Source organism: Rhinoderma darwinii, chromosome 5 (genome assembly GCF_050947455.1).
Source record: "Rhinoderma darwinii isolate aRhiDar2 chromosome 5, aRhiDar2.hap1, whole genome shotgun sequence".
NCBI classification, from domain to species: domain Eukaryota; kingdom Metazoa; phylum Chordata; class Amphibia; order Anura; family Rhinodermatidae; genus Rhinoderma; species Rhinoderma darwinii.
Window position 1 is genome coordinate 136946276 of NC_134691.1, and position 18491 is coordinate 136964766.

The following is an 18491-nucleotide window of genomic DNA, read 5'->3' on the forward strand; positions in this document are numbered from 1 at the left end:
CAAGTTTTAAAAAAAAAAAAAAAACATGCGGGAAAATAAATATTTTTGAAAGCAACCTTAAAAAGTGGTATTAACATCTTATACATTTATGGCATTTCCATAGGGGGATTTTATAGCAAAGAACTAGGCACCCTTTTTGGGAACTAGTTTCCTATATCCCCCTCCTAATTAACACTTTCTGATTTGTGCAATTAGATCTGCAATAATATACTTACAACAAAACAAATCCCTTGTTCTAACGCACTAGGCTGCAAAAGGAGCCAACCATATCCTGTGTATGCGGTTACATCTTCTCAACAATGACCGCACTTAGGATTGCCCAGGCTGGGGGCTGTTTTTTTATACGGATAATCTATCCACAGGATAGGTCATCAGTATATGATCGGTGGGGGTCCAGAAGCAGGGTCGGTGCCGGAAGCAGATGGCTCCGACCACTGTATAGCGGCCGTGCTGCAGTACTGAAGCTCTGTTCCTATGCAAGTGAATAGAAGCAGAGCTGCAGTAACCCAGCACAGCTGCTATAGTGGTCAGAGCGATCCGCTTCCGGCACCGACCCTTTATAGCCTCTGGCACCCAAAGGCAGCTTATCGGTGCGGGGTTCAGGTGTGGGACCCCCACCAATCATATACTGATGACCTATCAATGAGTACTTTCCTTACTGAAATGCAATATATATATATATTTATTTATTTATACTTAAATGTGTGTGTTTTGCATACATTTACTCTATATCTATGGGTTCACTTTAGTTATTTAGAACAGTGGTCTGTAACTTGTGGCTCTTCAGCTGTTGTAAAGCAGTCTGCAGCTTTCATGTTGGAACTTGTAATTTTAGAACAGCTGGGAGAATCACATGGTTGTAGACTATTGATGTAAATGTATATGGTATACACATTCCTGTTTATGGCATCTTGCATGTAGGTTTTCGGTGACCAGGTGACCAACATATAAACCCATGGAGCCAATATGGCAGATAGGAAGTAGCTTCTACATGTGTCAAAAACTGAAGGCAGGAGAAGTAAGGGTCAGAAACAGCCGAGCTTACAATAGGAAGACTGCACATAGCTACTGCAGAAGCACAGTCGAGTTTTAATGGCTGGAGATACATTTCAAAGGCAAGCACTCCGCACCATAAATGGGAGACGGTGACTTACTGTACTATATGCTAAATGGTTTTATAAAATTTACGCACAGTACAAATATGTTGAAAAAGACAGCTGGACGCATAGATAAAAAGATAGAAAAATAGATAAAATTATAACACTGAACAGTATTTTCTTTATGCATCATTCTGGAAATAGCAGTTAAATAATAAAGTAGAACAAAAAGATAGAAGTTCCCTGCCATCCCTCATGCAGCAAAGCTACAGCACTGGCTTAAAGGCAATACAATTCAAAAGATACAGAAATGAAAAGTGAAAAGGTCATGAAAACCATTCATGATTAATAGCATAAAATTCTCACAAGGAAACAAGCATGGACTCGCGCTGCTAAAAGCCAAGCAATAGGATTTTGAAGATTTCCCCTCCCCCACGTAAAGGGGAGAAAAAAAAAAAAGAAAACCTTATTTGATATATACAACGGTTTACACAAAACATGTTTATACCCACAATCATGGGCAGTGTCTACTGATCACTTTATCAATGCACAACATGAAAATTCACCAGACTCTCTATGCAACACATGTTAGGGTAATGGAGAAAGCTGTGCTCACGTGTTGTGGCCAAAACACGCGAAAATTCATGTAACACAACGCAATACCACGCGGTCATATTATCAAACTGCTTTTAGCGGCAATAAATTTGAAAACCGCGCTAGTTTGCAAGTCAGTGCGTTTTTGGTCGCACTTTGGCAACAACATGTGGACACAGCCTAAATGTCAATGTCTAGGTGTTAAAATTTAGATGAATAGCCACTTATCACCACCGGCCGCACAGCTTAATATCGAAATACATTAACTAATGGTATTTAACCGTTTGAGGGTGCACGGCATCGAAATGGTATCGATATTTCAATGCATCATGCAACCCTATTCCTTAATATTTACTGCAAAGTGTAGCTGTAGTTTAGTCTTTCACATTGCTATAAGAGTAGAATGTTTGTACAATTCCATTTTTCAGATCCGAAATGTATGTAACATTTTGATCATAAACACACAAAAACAGAAGACAAAAAACAAAGTTAGGCTCTATTCACACGACGGGGTCCGAGTGTCGGCCAATAAAAACGGCCGTTTTGCATCCGTTCCGGGCCGTATTTCAGTTTTCACCGGACCGTTTTATTCTCTGTCTGTTTTAAAATCGGATGAATTTAATTTGTACATTTTTTGCCACACACTTCCCTTTGTATATAATGCCACACACTGCCCTCTGTAGATACTGCCACAGCTCCCCTGTAGGTAGTGCCACACAGCCCCTTGTAGGTAATGCTACACAGCCCCCTGTAGGTAATGCCACACACTACCTTCTATAGATACTGCCACAGCCCCCTGTAGGTAATGGCACACACTACCTTCTATAGATACTGCCACAGCCCCCTGTAGGTAATGCCACACAGCCACCCTTGTAGGTAGTGCCGCACAGATCCCCTTGAAGGTAGTGCCACACAGACCCCCTGTAGGTAATGCCACACAGACCCCCTGTAAGCAATACCACACAGCCCCCATGTAAGAAATGCCACACAGCCCCCTTGTACATAGTCCCCCCCCCCATAGATGGCAACCCCCCCCCACTACCTTCCTGTAGGGGCTCCAGGAGAAGAGAAGTCCCTCACTTCACTGTTCATATATGGACAGTGAAGTAAGGGACTTCTCCGGGATCGGAATCCCCGGCCATAGCGGTCCCTGACGCCACTGTGTCCATATATGGACAGTGAAATCAGGGACTTCTCCTGGAGCGGAATCCCCAATCCCCGGCCACAGCATTGCTGAAGTAGGGAGCAAAAAATACCCTCCTCCTATGCACTTCGCACCGTGAGGAGGAGGAGAGAGCGAGCGACGGAATACACGGCCATCACATGCAAGTGATGGCCGTGTATTACCCGGCCCCATAGACTATGGGAGCCGGCCGAAAATAGGGCCATTTTTTGACGGTCGTGTGAATAGCCCCATTTGAGTTCTATTGTTCCTACTGCGGCCGTGTGACGGCCAGGAAACCCTGTCATTTGAACAGGGCCTTACAAGCAGAGGCAGAAAAAATGGGACATAAAGATCATCAAAACCACAAAAAAGGCCATACTCACTAGGTAGGTGGGTGGGTGAAAACCCGTTCCCATCAGGACGCAGACGGGTCAAAGAATGCTGCAGAAGGAGTGTGCATTAAGTAGTGATAGCCCCTCCCACTAGTCTTGAGGGGAGTGGCGGACTAAGTGCTCAAAGGTGTGCGATAAATGAGTGTCAGTGTAGTGCTAGGGTGTGAATGGATGGTAAAAAATAAATATGTATGTATGAAAGTGTGTAATAATGTAATAAAAATAAATAAATAAATAAATGTGATGAATAGGGGTCAGTGCTGTGAATAGTACATGGGGTGTCAGTACTATGTGTAATACGTGGAGGGATAATGTGCTGGTCGTCAGGCATGGCGTATCTTGCCGAATAACAGCCTATTTGTAACGCCGCTAGTGTTAGCTAAAGCGGGCTGCTCTGCATTCCAAACCAAACGCCAGCACATCATGCCCTCCCAGCATATAAGACCCGGCTGCGTCCTGAAAAAAAGTGTAGTATACGTAGTAAGAAATATCCATGAAACATGGGGTATTAGTTGTTATTTTGGCCAAAATACGCAAAGCTCGCAACCCAACGTCAAGGGTCCCCAGTGCCTTGCGAGTCCCTAACCAGAACTTTTCGTTCCTAATTTAAAAACACAAACAGAAAAAATGGGACATAAAGATCATCAAAACCACAAAAAAGGCCATACTCACTAGGTAGGTGGGTGGGTGAAAACCCGTTCCCATCAGGACGCAGACGGGTCAAAGAATGCTGCAGAAGGAGTGTGCATTAAGTAGTGATAGCCCCTCCCACTAGTCTTGAGGGGAGTGGCGGACTAAGTGCTCAAAGGTGTGCGATAAATGAGTGTCAGTGTAGTGCTAGGGTGTGAATGGATGGTAAAAAATAAATATGTATGTATGAAAGTGTGTAATAATGTAATAAAAATAAATAAATAAATAAATGTGATGAATAGGGGTCAGTGCTGTGAATAGTACATGGGGTGTCAGTACTATGTGTAATACGTGGAGGGATAATGTGCTGGTCGTCAGGCATGGCGTATCTTGCCGAATAACAGCCTATTTGTAACGCCGCTAGTGTTAGCTAAAGCGGGCTGCTCTGCATTCCAAACCAAACGCCAGCACATCATGCCCTCCCAGCATATAAGACCCGGCTGCGTCCTGAAAAAAAGTGTAGTATACGTAGTAAGAAATATCCATGAAACATGGGGTATTAGTTGTTATTTTGGCCAAAATACGCAAAGCTCGCAACCCAACGTCAAGGGTCCCCAGTGCCTTGCGAGTCCCTAACCAGAACTTTTCGTTCCTAATTTAAAAACACAAACAGAAAAAATGGGACATAAAGATCATCAAAACCACAAAAAAGGCCATACTCACTAGGTAGGTGGGTGGGTGAAAACCCGTTCCCATCAGGACGCAGACGGGTCAAAGAATGCTGCAGAAGGAGTGTGCATTAAGTAGTGATAGCCCCTCCCACTAGTCTTGAGGGGAGTGGCGGACTAAGTGCTCAAAGGTGTGCGATAAATGAGTGTCAGTGTAGTGCTAGGGTGTGAATGGATGGTAAAAAATAAATATGTATGTATGAAAGTGTGTAATAATGTAATAAAAATAAATAAATAAATAAATGTGATGAATAGGGGTCAGTGCTGTGAATAGTACATGGGGTGTCAGTACTATGTGTAATACGTGGAGGGATAATGTGCTGGTCGTCAGGCATGGCGTATCTTGCCGAATAACAGCCTATTTGTAACGCCGCTAGTGTTAGCTAAAGCGGGCTGCTCTGCATTCCAAACCAAACGCCAGCACATCATGCCCTCCCAGCATATAAGACCCGGCTGCGTCCTGAAAAAAAGTGTAGTATACGTAGTAAGAAATATCCATGAAACATGGGGTATTAGTTGTTATTTTGGCCAAAATACGCAAAGCTCGCAACCCAACGTCAAGGGTCCCCAGTGCCTTGCGAGTCCCTAACCAGAACTTTTCGTTCCTAATTTAAAAACACAAACAGAAAAAATGGGACATAAAGATCATCAAAACCACAAAAAAGGCCATACTCACTAGGTAGGTGGGTGGGTGAAAACCCGTTCCCATCAGGACGCAGACGGGTCAAAGAATGCTGCAGAAGGAGTGTGCATTAAGTAGTGATAGCCCCTCCCACTAGTCTTGAGGGGAGTGGCGGACTAAGTGCTCAAAGGTGTGCGATAAATGAGTGTCAGTGTAGTGCTAGGGTGTGAATGGATGGTAAAAAATAAATATGTATGTATGAAAGTGTGTAATAATGTAATAAAAATAAATAAATAAATAAATGTGATGAATAGGGGTCAGTGCTGTGAATAGTACATGGGGTGTCAGTACTATGTGTAATACGTGGAGGGATAATGTGCTGGTCGTCAGGCATGGCGTATCTTGCCGAATAACAGCCTATTTGTAACGCCGCTAGTGTTAGCTAAAGCGGGCTGCTCTGCATTCCAAACCAAACGCCAGCACATCATGCCCTCCCAGCATATAAGACCCGGCTGCGTCCTGAAAAAAAGTGTAGTATACGTAGTAAGAAATATCCATGAAACATGGGGTATTAGTTGTTATTTTGGCCAAAATACGCAAAGCTCGCAACCCAACGTCAAGGGTCCCCAGTGCCAAGTGTACAAGCAGAGGCAACCCAACATTTATCTTCTTTTTTACTATACTATATAAACATGGTAAAGGTCTAAATATTTATGCATAATTGTTATCAGGCCAGGAAAGAATATTTTCAGATAGGGGATTAACATGAATTAAAAGCTCAAATACCCAGCCGGGAATTCACAGCATATAGGATTACAAATGGCTTTCATTTCTTACAAATTCTCTACTTACTTTATGAGAGTTAATAAGTAATCACGTGTGCATGAGTAAATTTAAGAGTGAGAAATGGAGGATGGGAAGGAAGAAAGAACCAGAGGATAATGTAGGAAAAGGAGAAGTTGGGTCTCCGGAGGTAGAGAGAACTACAGAGATAGAGAGGAAGGAAAGCAAGAGGAGAAAATAGAAAGATGGAAAAAGGGAAATAAGAGCTAGAGGAAGATAAGCTTCAGGGAGAGACAACGACTGAATTCTATCAAATTAAATAGGTGGAAGAAGGAAGAAAAATAAGAACTGACAATACATGGTTAAAGGGGTTTTCGCAGTACAGGCAATGATGGCATATCACTAGGACATAGTATAAATTTCTGATCGGTGGGGGTCTGAGGTCTGTGACCCCTGCCGATTGCTAGAATGTAGCGGCAGCAGTGCTTGAAGAGAAACATTGGCAACCGCGCTTTAAAAAAAAAAGAACACCCTTTCCGGCAGCTTATGTTGTCCAAATCAGGGTCGATCCTTTTTCATTACAATGATCGTTACCTAATAAAAAAATAAATAGATTTCTCTAGTGACAAACCTGCCCAAAAAGCAAAAAACTTTCCTTCTGGAGGGCTTTGGGGAGGTGGAGAATTTTCATGATAAAAGCTTGAGATTGTAAATTCCGATTCAGCCTTACCCAATCAATAATGACATCTAAATAATGAACTATTTAGACGCCTGTCCGAGTTCTGTATTTACATGCAGATAGATTTACTAAAAGGAAGGGAACAGGAAAAATAGTGTCCATTATAGCATGTTATTTTCCATAATGGGATTTGCACTCTGATCAATGTTTACTATTGTAGTTATGATGGCGATCGAATAAAGGGAAATTTTATTTAGGTCAGATAATAATCAATGGCTCCAATCATTACATGTAATAATCGCCTTGTGTAAAAATGCCCTTATGGGTCACAGACCAATAAATTAACAAGAGGCTAGTCAAACAACTACTTCTTCATATTTAAATGTTATGTTTAGCAAAAGGTTTACAGATAAGAAGGTTCAAGCAGAATGGAACATTCTTCACAATGCCATCTTTGCCATAAAATATTTGAGGGCTCATTCAGACGAGCGTAATACTCGTCCTTGTGCTGTGCTTTGAAATCACTCACAGCACACGGACCCAGGCAATTCAATGGGGCCATTCACACATGCGTGGTTTTTCATGCAGCGTGTCCGTTGCGTGGAACTCACTGCATGTCCTATATTGGTGCGTTTTCACGCACCTATTCGCCCATTGAGGTCTATGGGTGTGTGAAAACCACGGACAGCACACTCACAAACATCTGTGTGTTGTCCGTACATTGAAAAGCAGAGAAATTATTTTGGAAAAACGCATTCCGCACTCAAAGAACACGGACAAGAAATGTAGAAAAACCGCGGCGTTTTGTATGCGTACAAATCGGACACGCTCGTCTGAATGTAACCTAATAGTGTAGCAAAAAAAATAGTACACGTTACATATTTGTAATTGTTATTTTGTATAATAGCTGTACATTTCTACTCCAGCATCTTGCCATTTACTCCGCTAACCCACTTCAATTCTAATTCTCTTAGAGCGGAATTTACAATCTGTTTAGACTTGAATGCACAGTTTACTCATGGATTAAGTCACAAGCTGGTTTTTGCCTAAGGCCATAACCTTCCAACTCTGCATATCAAACAACTGGAGAAATGAACAGCCATAAAAATGATGATAATCAATGTTTTTGTGGAGTACTGCAGTCCTTTTATTCCAAAATATAGTATCTGCCACACCGAGCTATTTATACACCTACCAGCCACTCTCATTCCAATGGCCGTTTTCGGACATGTAGAAACGGAAACCAGAATTTCATAGCAACCATTTTTTTAAAGATATTATATAGATGTAAAAAAAGTGCTATACACAATATATTTCCTATGATACCTGCTGATATCCGCCTCTAATGGGTGGGATTAGAGATAACTCCGATCCCGGCAGTTTAACCCCTCAGATGCCAAAGTCAATAGCAATCTGAGCAGTTAGACAGAGTGAGGGGCTCCCTCTGTCCCCTGACCACCCACTCCACAAAGAAATTGCGGTATGCTGATCGGTTGCTATGGCAGCTGGAGGCCAATTGAAGGCCTCCAGGTCTGCCATCAGTGCCCTACTATTAAATGGGTTGTCCAATCATAAGAAATTGATGGCTTAATATCTGATCAGTGGGGGTCCAACTCCCGGCACCCCAGCTGATCAACTGCTTTGAGGGGGCCAAGGTATTCGTACGAGTGCTGCTTCTACTTCGTTCCTTATCTACTTGTACTGTAAATTGCCGACACACTTGTAGCTGCGGTTTACAATATTACAGCCTTCTCCCATTGAAGTGAACGGGAGAAGGCCGTAATACTGAGAAAAAGTGTTTCATAAAAATGTTTAAAATATATATGCTTATCATTCTAAATATAAATAAAGTGAAAAAACCTTTTCCTATTTTCCACAAAAAATTATTTAAGCAATGAAAAAAAGGTAACATAATTGGTTTCACCACGTCAGTAAAAAAATCTTAACATATAAGCAAATACATTATTTAACCCACCGGGCATGGTTGCCAACCGTCCCTAAATTTACGGACAGTGCGCAAAAACGGGTGTTTTTTTCTGCCGTCTGTAGCGTCCAGCAAAAAAAAAGCACCGCCCGGGATTTTTCTGCAGTCTCCCGGAACTTTGCACTGCGCATGCACCAAAATGTACATGCGCAGTGCAAAGAAATCGTAGGCTACGGCCAGGCATATTTTCAGATTCTGCGGAATCTGAAGATATGCAGGCCGGCCGATGCAAAGTGAGGTCGGTGACGGGAGTGGACCAATCCAGTCACCTGACATGAGGTTAGGTGACTGGACTGGCCCAGTCCTGTGCCGTCACCAACCCCAGTCAAAAGTGATCTTCCTCCACATGACCACCTCCTCCTGGCGGTGAGTCGTGTCAGGCAGAGCGGAGAGTGGTAGCGGTAGGCTACCGCTTTGTGCTCTGTTTGCAATAAGTACAAGGGAAGGGAAGTGGGGTCGCCATCTACAAGGGGGAGCTGTGCGTCGCCATCTACAAGGGGGAGCTGTGCGTCGCCATCTACAAGGGGGAGCTGTGTGTGGGGTTATCTGCTGGGGACACAGTTACCGAGGGGGCACGTTTATTGTGTCGAGCACTAAGGGATCATTATTACCATCTGGATCACGAGTATGTTTAGAGGATGGGGTATAGGTGTGGAGGATGCTGGAAAAGCGAGAAACCAACTTGTCTGTGTGTCAAATTCTGCAGAGACGAGTTGTGGCTGGAATAAGTCGTCACAGTGGTCTGGGCCGGATGGACAGAAAAATGGAAAGTGAACAACTAATCAGAGAAAACATCACCTAAGTTAGCGGGGGAAAGTTACAAGCGGAGGTGTGACTGGTGAGTCACTCCTAGCACACTGCACAGTACACAGGAAATGATTTTGTAATGTGTCCGTAAAAATTTTGGTCTGTCCGTGAATTCTAGCTCAGTTGTCCAGAAATTTCTGAAGTGGAGGTTGGCAACCCTGCCACTGGGTGAACACCATAGGCAATATATATATATATATATATATATATATAAAAAAAAAAAAAAGGTACAGTGCAAGAATTGCCATTTTCTTGGTCACCTCACTTCACGCAAATATTGAGTGAAAAGTGATCAAAAAAAGTCCAAAATGTACTCCAAAATGGTATATTTAAAAAAACACAGCTTGACCAGCAATAAACAAGCCCTCACTCCGCTCCATCAACGGAAAAAGTTATGGTTCTCAGAATATGGCGACACAAAAAACAATGGTAATCAATGCGATTACGGCGATACCAAATCTTCATGATGTACCATTGTTACAAAAAAAAAATGCGACCAGCAGATTAAAAAAAATAAAAAAGATAAAAACCAGGACGTATTTACCGCACGGTGAACGCTGTAAGAACGAGACCCAAAGAACAATGGAGGAATCATAATTTTTTTTCTAGTTCCACAAATAATTTTTTTTCATTTTCCCAGTACATTATAGGGTACAATTAAAAACTACAACTTGTCCCACAATAAACTAGCCCTCATACGGTTAGGTCGACGGAAAAATAGAAAAAAGTTATGGCTTTTGGATTGCAATGATGGAAAAACTAAAATGAAGAACAAAAAATTATGGATGTGCCTCCAAGGGGGTAATAGTATTACCTTTTATTACTACATGTGGCTCAACAACACCGGTCATATTTGTAGGTGGCTCACCATTTACAAAAGGGTTTAGGGACCTCTAGTGGAAACCATATAATCTCAAATACAAGTCGTCCCCCACTATGCTTTGGAGAAAGAACACAAACCGGTATTATGGGGAAAACAAGGCTGAACTACAAAGTGCTCTTTGCACCATTCCATATCGTTCCACATTTATGATGTCATCAATCAATAACTATGGAATGTTTTTATCATGTAATAGAAGAACATATAATATTTCAGGTTAGGGATTGAAGAACTGCAATGTTTATCATGGTGACTCATTATGAATAACTTCCTGTGGAAGGAGCTTGCACTACTCTGTGCCTCATGAAAAGATAATCATTAATGTTAATGAAAACATAAGCACACGTAGATGCAGAGACATTACTTTAGGTCCTGGTAAAAAATGTCGGAGATTTGTTTGCTCCAAGTTATGGAGAGAACAACACTGACAGAATGCAAAACAATGCAGTAGTGGATATTTAGAGAAAAAAAGTAAAGCCCAAATGACAGTAAAAGAGAAGAAGACCATAGTAACATACCATCGGCAAAGCTTTATTATGTGTAAAAATGAATTTTCATATTCCGGGAGCGGTCTAGTGCAACAAAAATGTTTCCCCGGTGCTGTAAAAATAAGAAAATTCCCAACAGAATGGAGCGCATAGTTCCTTAACTAATTTTGAAATCTTGTCTATTATTTTATACACAGTGAAAGACACATAACCATTTCATAAAATCGATCAAATATGTCAAAGAGGTTTAAAACATAAACGGTCCCATCAGGATCAGTCAAATACATCATAAACACAAGTCTAGGAATGACTGAAGACAGGCAGATTGCCATTCAGAGCCATTCTCACAAAGCCTTGGTAGCTGTTGGCTCTCATGACAGGTCTGTTTCAGGAAATATACTCCCCATGAAACAATGCCGGAGTCTCTTTTTTGTTGTGCCATTCCTCTGCTGTTCCTCCTAGAAATGTATGCATAAATTGACAACAGGGCGTTACCATTCCCCTTGGTCAATAGAGTGTCCCCACACAGTCACGCTGTCAGCAGTGATTGGACAGTGTCAGACTGTAGGGACAGCCTATTTGATAAGGGTAACGGTAACGCCAAGTTGTCAATTTATTCATACATTTCCTGGAATAAAAAAAACGGAGGAACGGCACAACGCAGAGTTCTAAAAAACGATGCTCCAGAATTGTTATTTTATGGAGAATGCAAGTATTTACTAAAACAGACATGTTAAGATAGCGGACAGGTCCTCTACCACCCGTGCTGCAAGGCAGGAATGCTAGCATAGGAATCACTGCATTTTTTATAACGACCTTTATGGCCCCGAAACAATCCAATTATGTAAATTTATGTAACAAGTGTAAATAGTAATCCATCTCAGGCCAGGTCATGCTGCATTGGTATCCCAATAGACTTTTTCACTTTTCCAAACTTACATTCTGAAACTACAGGTCACAAATGCTTCCATTATTAACCGCGACCTGCCAAAGAAGAGGAGCTCAACCAACATTCATAGGAATAAATCTACAAAATCCCTATTTAGTAGATATTATAACACAATAGAAGTATTTTCATGGAGGTTTTGCTCGTTCGGTATTTCACCGTAGAAGTCAGATCTACAATGCAAGTGATTGAAAAGCAAGTTGCCTTTATTTGGGTTAATCATAGTATTGAGGGCATGACTACAATGAAAGGTAACACCCCTATTATAAAGCTGGAGGCACAGACAAAGGGTTAAAACAACGCTGACAGTTCAAAATCTGGGAGCGGAAAAACTCCATGTGAACTAGGCCTTACATTATCATGTCTCCTGGATGCATAGGTCATCTCTCTAGCCAGGGTTTCATTCCATTAAAGAGAAAACTCCCATATTGGATAGTGATGTGAATGGTGGTTTGACAACTCCGAAACACCAGGTCACAGAGTGGAAAAAGTGATCACTGGGGAACCAAAGGACGTCTTTCTGCAAGAAGATATTTAGCTGAATATATAAAGCTGGCATGATATTGTTAAAAAAAATGTAAAAAAAATTCTGTCCATGAACTTTCATTTGAGTGATGAGGGTGTTTTCTTAGATAGAGGGGAAATGATCAATCATAAATGCACTTTACAAATGGTTCCAACATTCAACATTGTTACACAAAATAGTGCGCCTACTATGGTGCCCACAGAAATTTGGATTAAGATATACAATTTTACCTTTAGACTGCAGATCAAACATTTTGCTTGGTAGGTTACAAAAAACTAAAAGGAAGTCTCAGTCATAGTTCCCTTAGACAGTTTGGACTACTTGAGTTGTGTGTGTGACTCCAAGAAGGCCACTAAGAAATAAAGCCTGCTGCAACATTGTGACTAGCTGCGGCAATAATGAGGGACAACACAAGAAATCATAATGTCCCCTCAACATGTGGCCACAAGATTAAAACAACAACTGTAAAGAAACACAAGTCTGTATGGACAACATTGTCACTGCAACTTTTTCACACCAATTCTTATTGAATGTACAAAACCTGTGTAACCCCAGCTAAAACATGGCTATGGGTTAAATTGAAAGGCTAGTGTGCATGGACATATATAATGTTTAGATAAAGAAGGAGGTAAACACAAACAATAGGCAGTACCAAACCCTGACGAGTCTTAGTTATCTAAGGCTATGTTCACATTTGCGTTAGAGGCTCCATTTTTTCAGGCAAAATGACGGACGTCTTGGCAGAACCCAACAGTGTAAGTCAATGGAGTCCATCAGGCGCCACTGGTGTTTATCGTGCAACATATTCGGCTATGTGTCAGAAACCAAGACGAAAGTGTAGACAGAACCTAAGGAAAGCTTTAGTTCTTCTACATTTTATTGACAGGTAAAAATATAGATTATACACTCACACATATATATATATATATATATATATATATATATATATATACACACACACACACACACACACACACACACACACACACACACACACACACACAAACGTAGACAGCTGCAGCATTTTAGATCCGTAATGCCTCCATGACACCGTATTCTCTCCTAGTAGTATAAGACCACTTATTTTTCCTCACAGAATCATACAGCATCCATGAGTACCCATGAGGCACGTGTGGATACAGAATGGTCCCATAGTGGGATATGTGTGGTATATTACGGATCCGCACCCCACCTACCCATAATACACAGTGCCCATGAGACTTTCAGCTGTGAGAACATTAGGTTTGTATGGGTTTTCATTCTCTGGATGCATAAAAGAATATTGTCATTCACTGACTTTTCATTGTACAATGATTTTCTAAAGTCAGGTGCGTTTTGGTAAACCCCTTTACTGTGCTAGAGAATAAAAATCCTTTAAATATAATTAGTGTTTTAAAAAAAAAGACTATTTCCACCGTCACACCCCACTGCTTCACCCAAGGCGGTGAACATTTTATTTTTCAGGACTCCACACCAAAAAGCCACATCAAATTACAATACTATACCTGTAAATGGGGTTCTCATGACCCCATCCACATACAGTGGGGAAAAAAATCTGCACGGATTCCAATTATCTTGCGGAATTGCATGTAATAATGCAGATTTTGCAACAAACATGCTGTGGATTTGTGGCAAAATCAGCAACATAAATAGTCTTCCATTTCTAAACATACCCTTAAATTGTTCTCCCGATATTCATACAGGATTTACTAACTGAATGTAACGATCTGTCTCATTTATATATAGTTTTATTTAAAGAGGACCTGTCACTAGGTCATACAAGTTGAACTCTTTTACTGACCTGAATAGCATGGTCTCCCTGATACCAGCGCTGTTTGTTTTTTTTTATATCCTGGTCTACCCCCCACCCCCCACCATTCCAGAGACATGGCTCACTGTTGTGTTGGCTCCCTATATGCTAATTTGCTGAAGTTAGTCATCGGGGCATGAACTACCCTCAAGCTGCCTCGCGCTGATTGGTCAGCATCAGAAACTAGCTCCACCCAGTTTGCTAACTACAGCATATTAGGCTATAGGGAGCCAACACAACAGCGGGCCATTTCTCTGGAACGGGAAAGGGGGGGGGGGGTCAGGGTAAAAAAAACAGTGCTGGAATCCGATTGGTATTAAGCTCCGTGAACCAATTCAACTTATATGAGCTAGTGACCGGTCTCTTTAATAAAAACTTGAAACAGTTATTTTTCACCATTTCATTTATTAGCAGTTAATAACTCGCAGCATACTACATAAGGTTATCATATGTACATATCTCCTATACAGTATAGTATAAACATAGATTATTCTCGTTTTTTACATAAAACAGTTGATCACCTTTCGTGGGCAGCGCATAAAAGGTCTATGGTCTAAAATGGCCTGATCAGATGGTTGGCAAACTTACAGATCTATCTCCTATGAGAATGTGATGACACAATTAATAGCACAATGAGGATTTAGAAATGGATGAAATCTTTGAGATAATTGGAGCAATCATAGGATTAAACCAAACCATTTTGATTACGATACAATTAGCGCAGCTCCTCAGGCCCTGCACTAGGCATAACACAATGTATCTGTTTTTCCAAGTGTATTCCTTTAACGAAAAAAACAAGAAGCTCAGGCGGATATTTTTTCTAGAGAGGGATGTTTGGTTCACAGCTATGAAAGTATATAGCATAACCCAGCAGGGCTTCTCAGTAAGGCTGGGTTCACACTGTGTTTTTATTGTTAGTTCAGTATGTACAGCAGGAAAGATAAATGCGCCAATAGGGGTCCATTAGTCAGACGGAGGTCAAAAGAGTGTCCCTTTGGCATCCATGTGACTGTGACCGGTTAACATCAGCATACTTAACGAAATAAAGTATGGAATAGCCTAGTAGTCTACGCTATTCCATCCTGTAAAAAGGTAACCATATTAGCCTATGGGTGATGGATGCCAACAAATAGGATCCGTCACAGGCATCCGTTTAACAGATACGTCATGGGCTTTTCATGACATTTCCATTAAATAGATGCCATTATAACCTATGGGTGACAGATACGATACACAGATGCCTAACAGAGGCATATGTCACCCACAGGTTAGAATGGAATCCGTTTCACAGATACATCATGAAAAAGCTCACACTATATCTCACATCGTATTAGTCTATGGGTGATGGATGCGACGGTGAGGAATCTGTCACAGCCTCCATTTAATGTATACGTCAGAAGCTTTTCCTGGTGTATGCATTAAACAGAGGACAAAAAAAAAAAAAAACAACTAGCTCTGCTTACGTCACACGGTGTAAGTTTTTACACTGTTTCCTTGTTAAATTAGCAGCCTGAACCGATAATGAGGCAATAGGTAGATTTTATACTACTCTTGGAGTCCATATTATAGCGGTTTTATTTTGCTGTATGAGTTTCAGAGATCATGCACATGGACATATACAGCTACAGAGTTGTAATAGGACACATAGAAGTTCATGGGGCCTTTACTGTACACCCCTGTATGCACACACAGGTTTTTTCTTTCGGATTCCGGGTGACCGTAAGAGGAAAAAAATAAAAAATAGTGGCACGCTCTGTCGTATGTACAGAGCATTGTATGGCAGTACACAGAGTTCTCTATGGTTCCATAAGAGACCCTGTGTGCCATGCTCAGGAGTCCTTAGCCCAACATACACTGGCAACCATTATAGCGTCCATAAAGGTTGTTACAGTGGCGTAACTACTGCTGTAGCGGCTACTACGGGGCCCTTGGCATAAGGGAGCCCATGCCGCCCGCCGACTCGGCCACCCCCCATGCCCGGTGGCTCCGCTTGCAGCCGTTATGGCTGATACAGCGGTAGCGACGCCACAACGGGGCACGCGCCACCTGGCCCCTAACATCTATGGGCCGGGCGGCACAGGCCCCCTCATACTCGGTGGCGTCTCTAGCACCGGAGGGGGCCCCTGTGCTAGCGACAGCCACATTCACTTCTACATGTGTCCACAGATAAAAATGAATATTATAGGCTGTGGTCCATGTTAGGCATGCAGCCTATAAGGCGCTGGGAAGACTCCCTGCGCAGGCCGGCGTGAGGACGTCACTGCATAACACTAGCCTGTGCAAGCGTCTTGCCTGAAGGATGTGCAGCGCTCCATCCGTCGCAGGAACGGGGCAAGGTAAGTACAATAAATATTTTTGGGGGGGGGGGCTGTGTGGCACTATATACAAGGGGGGCTGTGTGACACTATAGAGGAGGAAGGGGGGGGCCTAGTCAAAAGTTTGCTATGGGGCCCAGACTTTCCTAGTCACGCCCCTGAGTTGACATATTATTTTTCACGACCCAATATGCCGTATAAACCTAAATTGTTATACAGTAACTTCCCCCACACGAACAGCTCCCTCTCCTCCTCTCTCTTTGCTATGCATGTGCACGTGTCACAGTAATTCTCTCATTATAGTTAACAGGAAAACATAAAATTGTCAAACACACTACTTAAAAAAATAAAAATAAATTCTCAATAACCAATGCTGAACCTGTAACTGCAATCTATACCCCCCCCCCAATCTGGTCATATAAACTACAAATCAAATAACCACAGTATACGTGAACAGATGCGGTCAGCAGCATAAACATTGCCGTTAATATCCAATAAAAGTCAATTCTGTTAACATACCAGAACTTTGTTTTCAACTTTATCTCCCTTGATCTCAAGTTTCACCTTCTTCTGAACGGCAATCTTAATTTTTCTCCCAATTACATCCCGGATGCTTTCTGAAAGTAGAATTTAAAAAAATCAGGACACAAAAATATTGTTTTTCATATTATTATAGTTAAAATTGAACATGTCTTCTATATTTTAGCTGAAACAACTGGCCCCCAATATTTGTTATCTGGGACCACCATTCCTCTGTTATGCCTCCTGGAAATGTACAAATAAATTGACAACTTGGGGTTACGATTGCCCTGGTCAGTTTGGTGTGTCCCAAATGACAGTTCCTCTTTAATAGAAACCACTTCCCTGTATCCTTAGTTTTACATCTGCACTTCTCATTTAGAATAACCTGCAGTAATAGATGACAGTTTAACCATCTTTCTATAATCCCTGAGAAGTCCATCTACTGTACCCTTTTCACAACACCTACTGTCAAGATTCAATAACTTTATTATTTGCATTACTGATCAATTCAAAGGAGATACAGCCCGGCAGTGTCTACAGTAGTCTTAAAGGGGTTCAAAAAACATTTTCCATTGGGCACAAGAAGCACGTGACCAAGGGCAGCCCTATGAGGAAGGGCATCTGCTGCTCAGTCAGGAATGGATTATACTTGTAGTCTCCATTTATATTGATTATATATACACACAATGTAACTCAATTTGTAGATTACTACTATGCATGTTGAGAATTTAGTCCAATAATAATATATAGCATGTTTTTGGTGTGAATTTATGAAAGGGACGGTACTAAGCCCCGAGTATATTAGGGCATGTTCAAACGCCCCGAAAAATGGCTGAAAAAAAATGAATAAGTCATTCTGACGGGGCGATTTTTATGCGGATGTTTGTAAAAACGGTGCGTAAAAAAACGCCCCTTAAAAAGAAGCGCATGTCACTTTGAGACTTTATTTAGAGCCGTTTTTCAGTGTGTCAGTAGAAAAACTGCTCTAAAAGTGCCAGCAAAAACCATTTCATGGTTAAAAAACAGCTGAAAATCAAAGGCGGTTTTCCCTTGAAAAAAAAACAGCTCCGTATTTTACAGCCGTTTTTCGTCGTTTAGCAAGTGAACATTCCCTTACCGATAATGCCATACTCCATTCTGGTGGCATTTAATTGATAAATGTCCCATTGTGCCTCTGCACTCTATGTATATCCAGTGCTGGTTCTAAGAGTTTATCATTTACGGAGTACTGTCCTAAACACTCAATGTTAACTCTGAGATGTTTTCTTTTCAAAACTACTGCTTGGGCAATGCCTGTTTTATATAGGCATGCCAGTATATCCGATTCTACGAACGCCCTCCATCTATAGAGATTAATGTATGTGGCTCATTCATAGAATCAGATTTTCTGGCAAACAAAAGGTTATGTCTATAGAAACCACGGCTGGGTTCACACGACCATGTTACGTACGTAATGTACGGAACGTATTTCGGCCGGAAGACCCGGACCGAAGACAGTGCAGGGAGCCGGGCTCCTACCGTAG

The 18491-nt window shown here is 41.6% G+C and overlaps 1 protein-coding gene across 5 annotated transcripts in view; it reads right to left on the reverse strand.

Annotated features, from left to right (window-relative positions):
* Positions 1-18491, reverse strand: part of CARMIL1 (capping protein regulator and myosin 1 linker 1) — a 489111-nt gene that overhangs the window by 217415 nt on the left and 253205 nt on the right. For all 5 annotated transcript variants that reach the window (XM_075826549.1, XM_075826548.1, XM_075826545.1 and 2 more), the window contains one exon: positions 16966-17063. In XM_075826549.1, coding sequence (XP_075682664.1) covers positions 16966-17063 — 98 coding nt within the window. The remainder of the gene's footprint in view (positions 1-16965; positions 17064-18491) is intronic.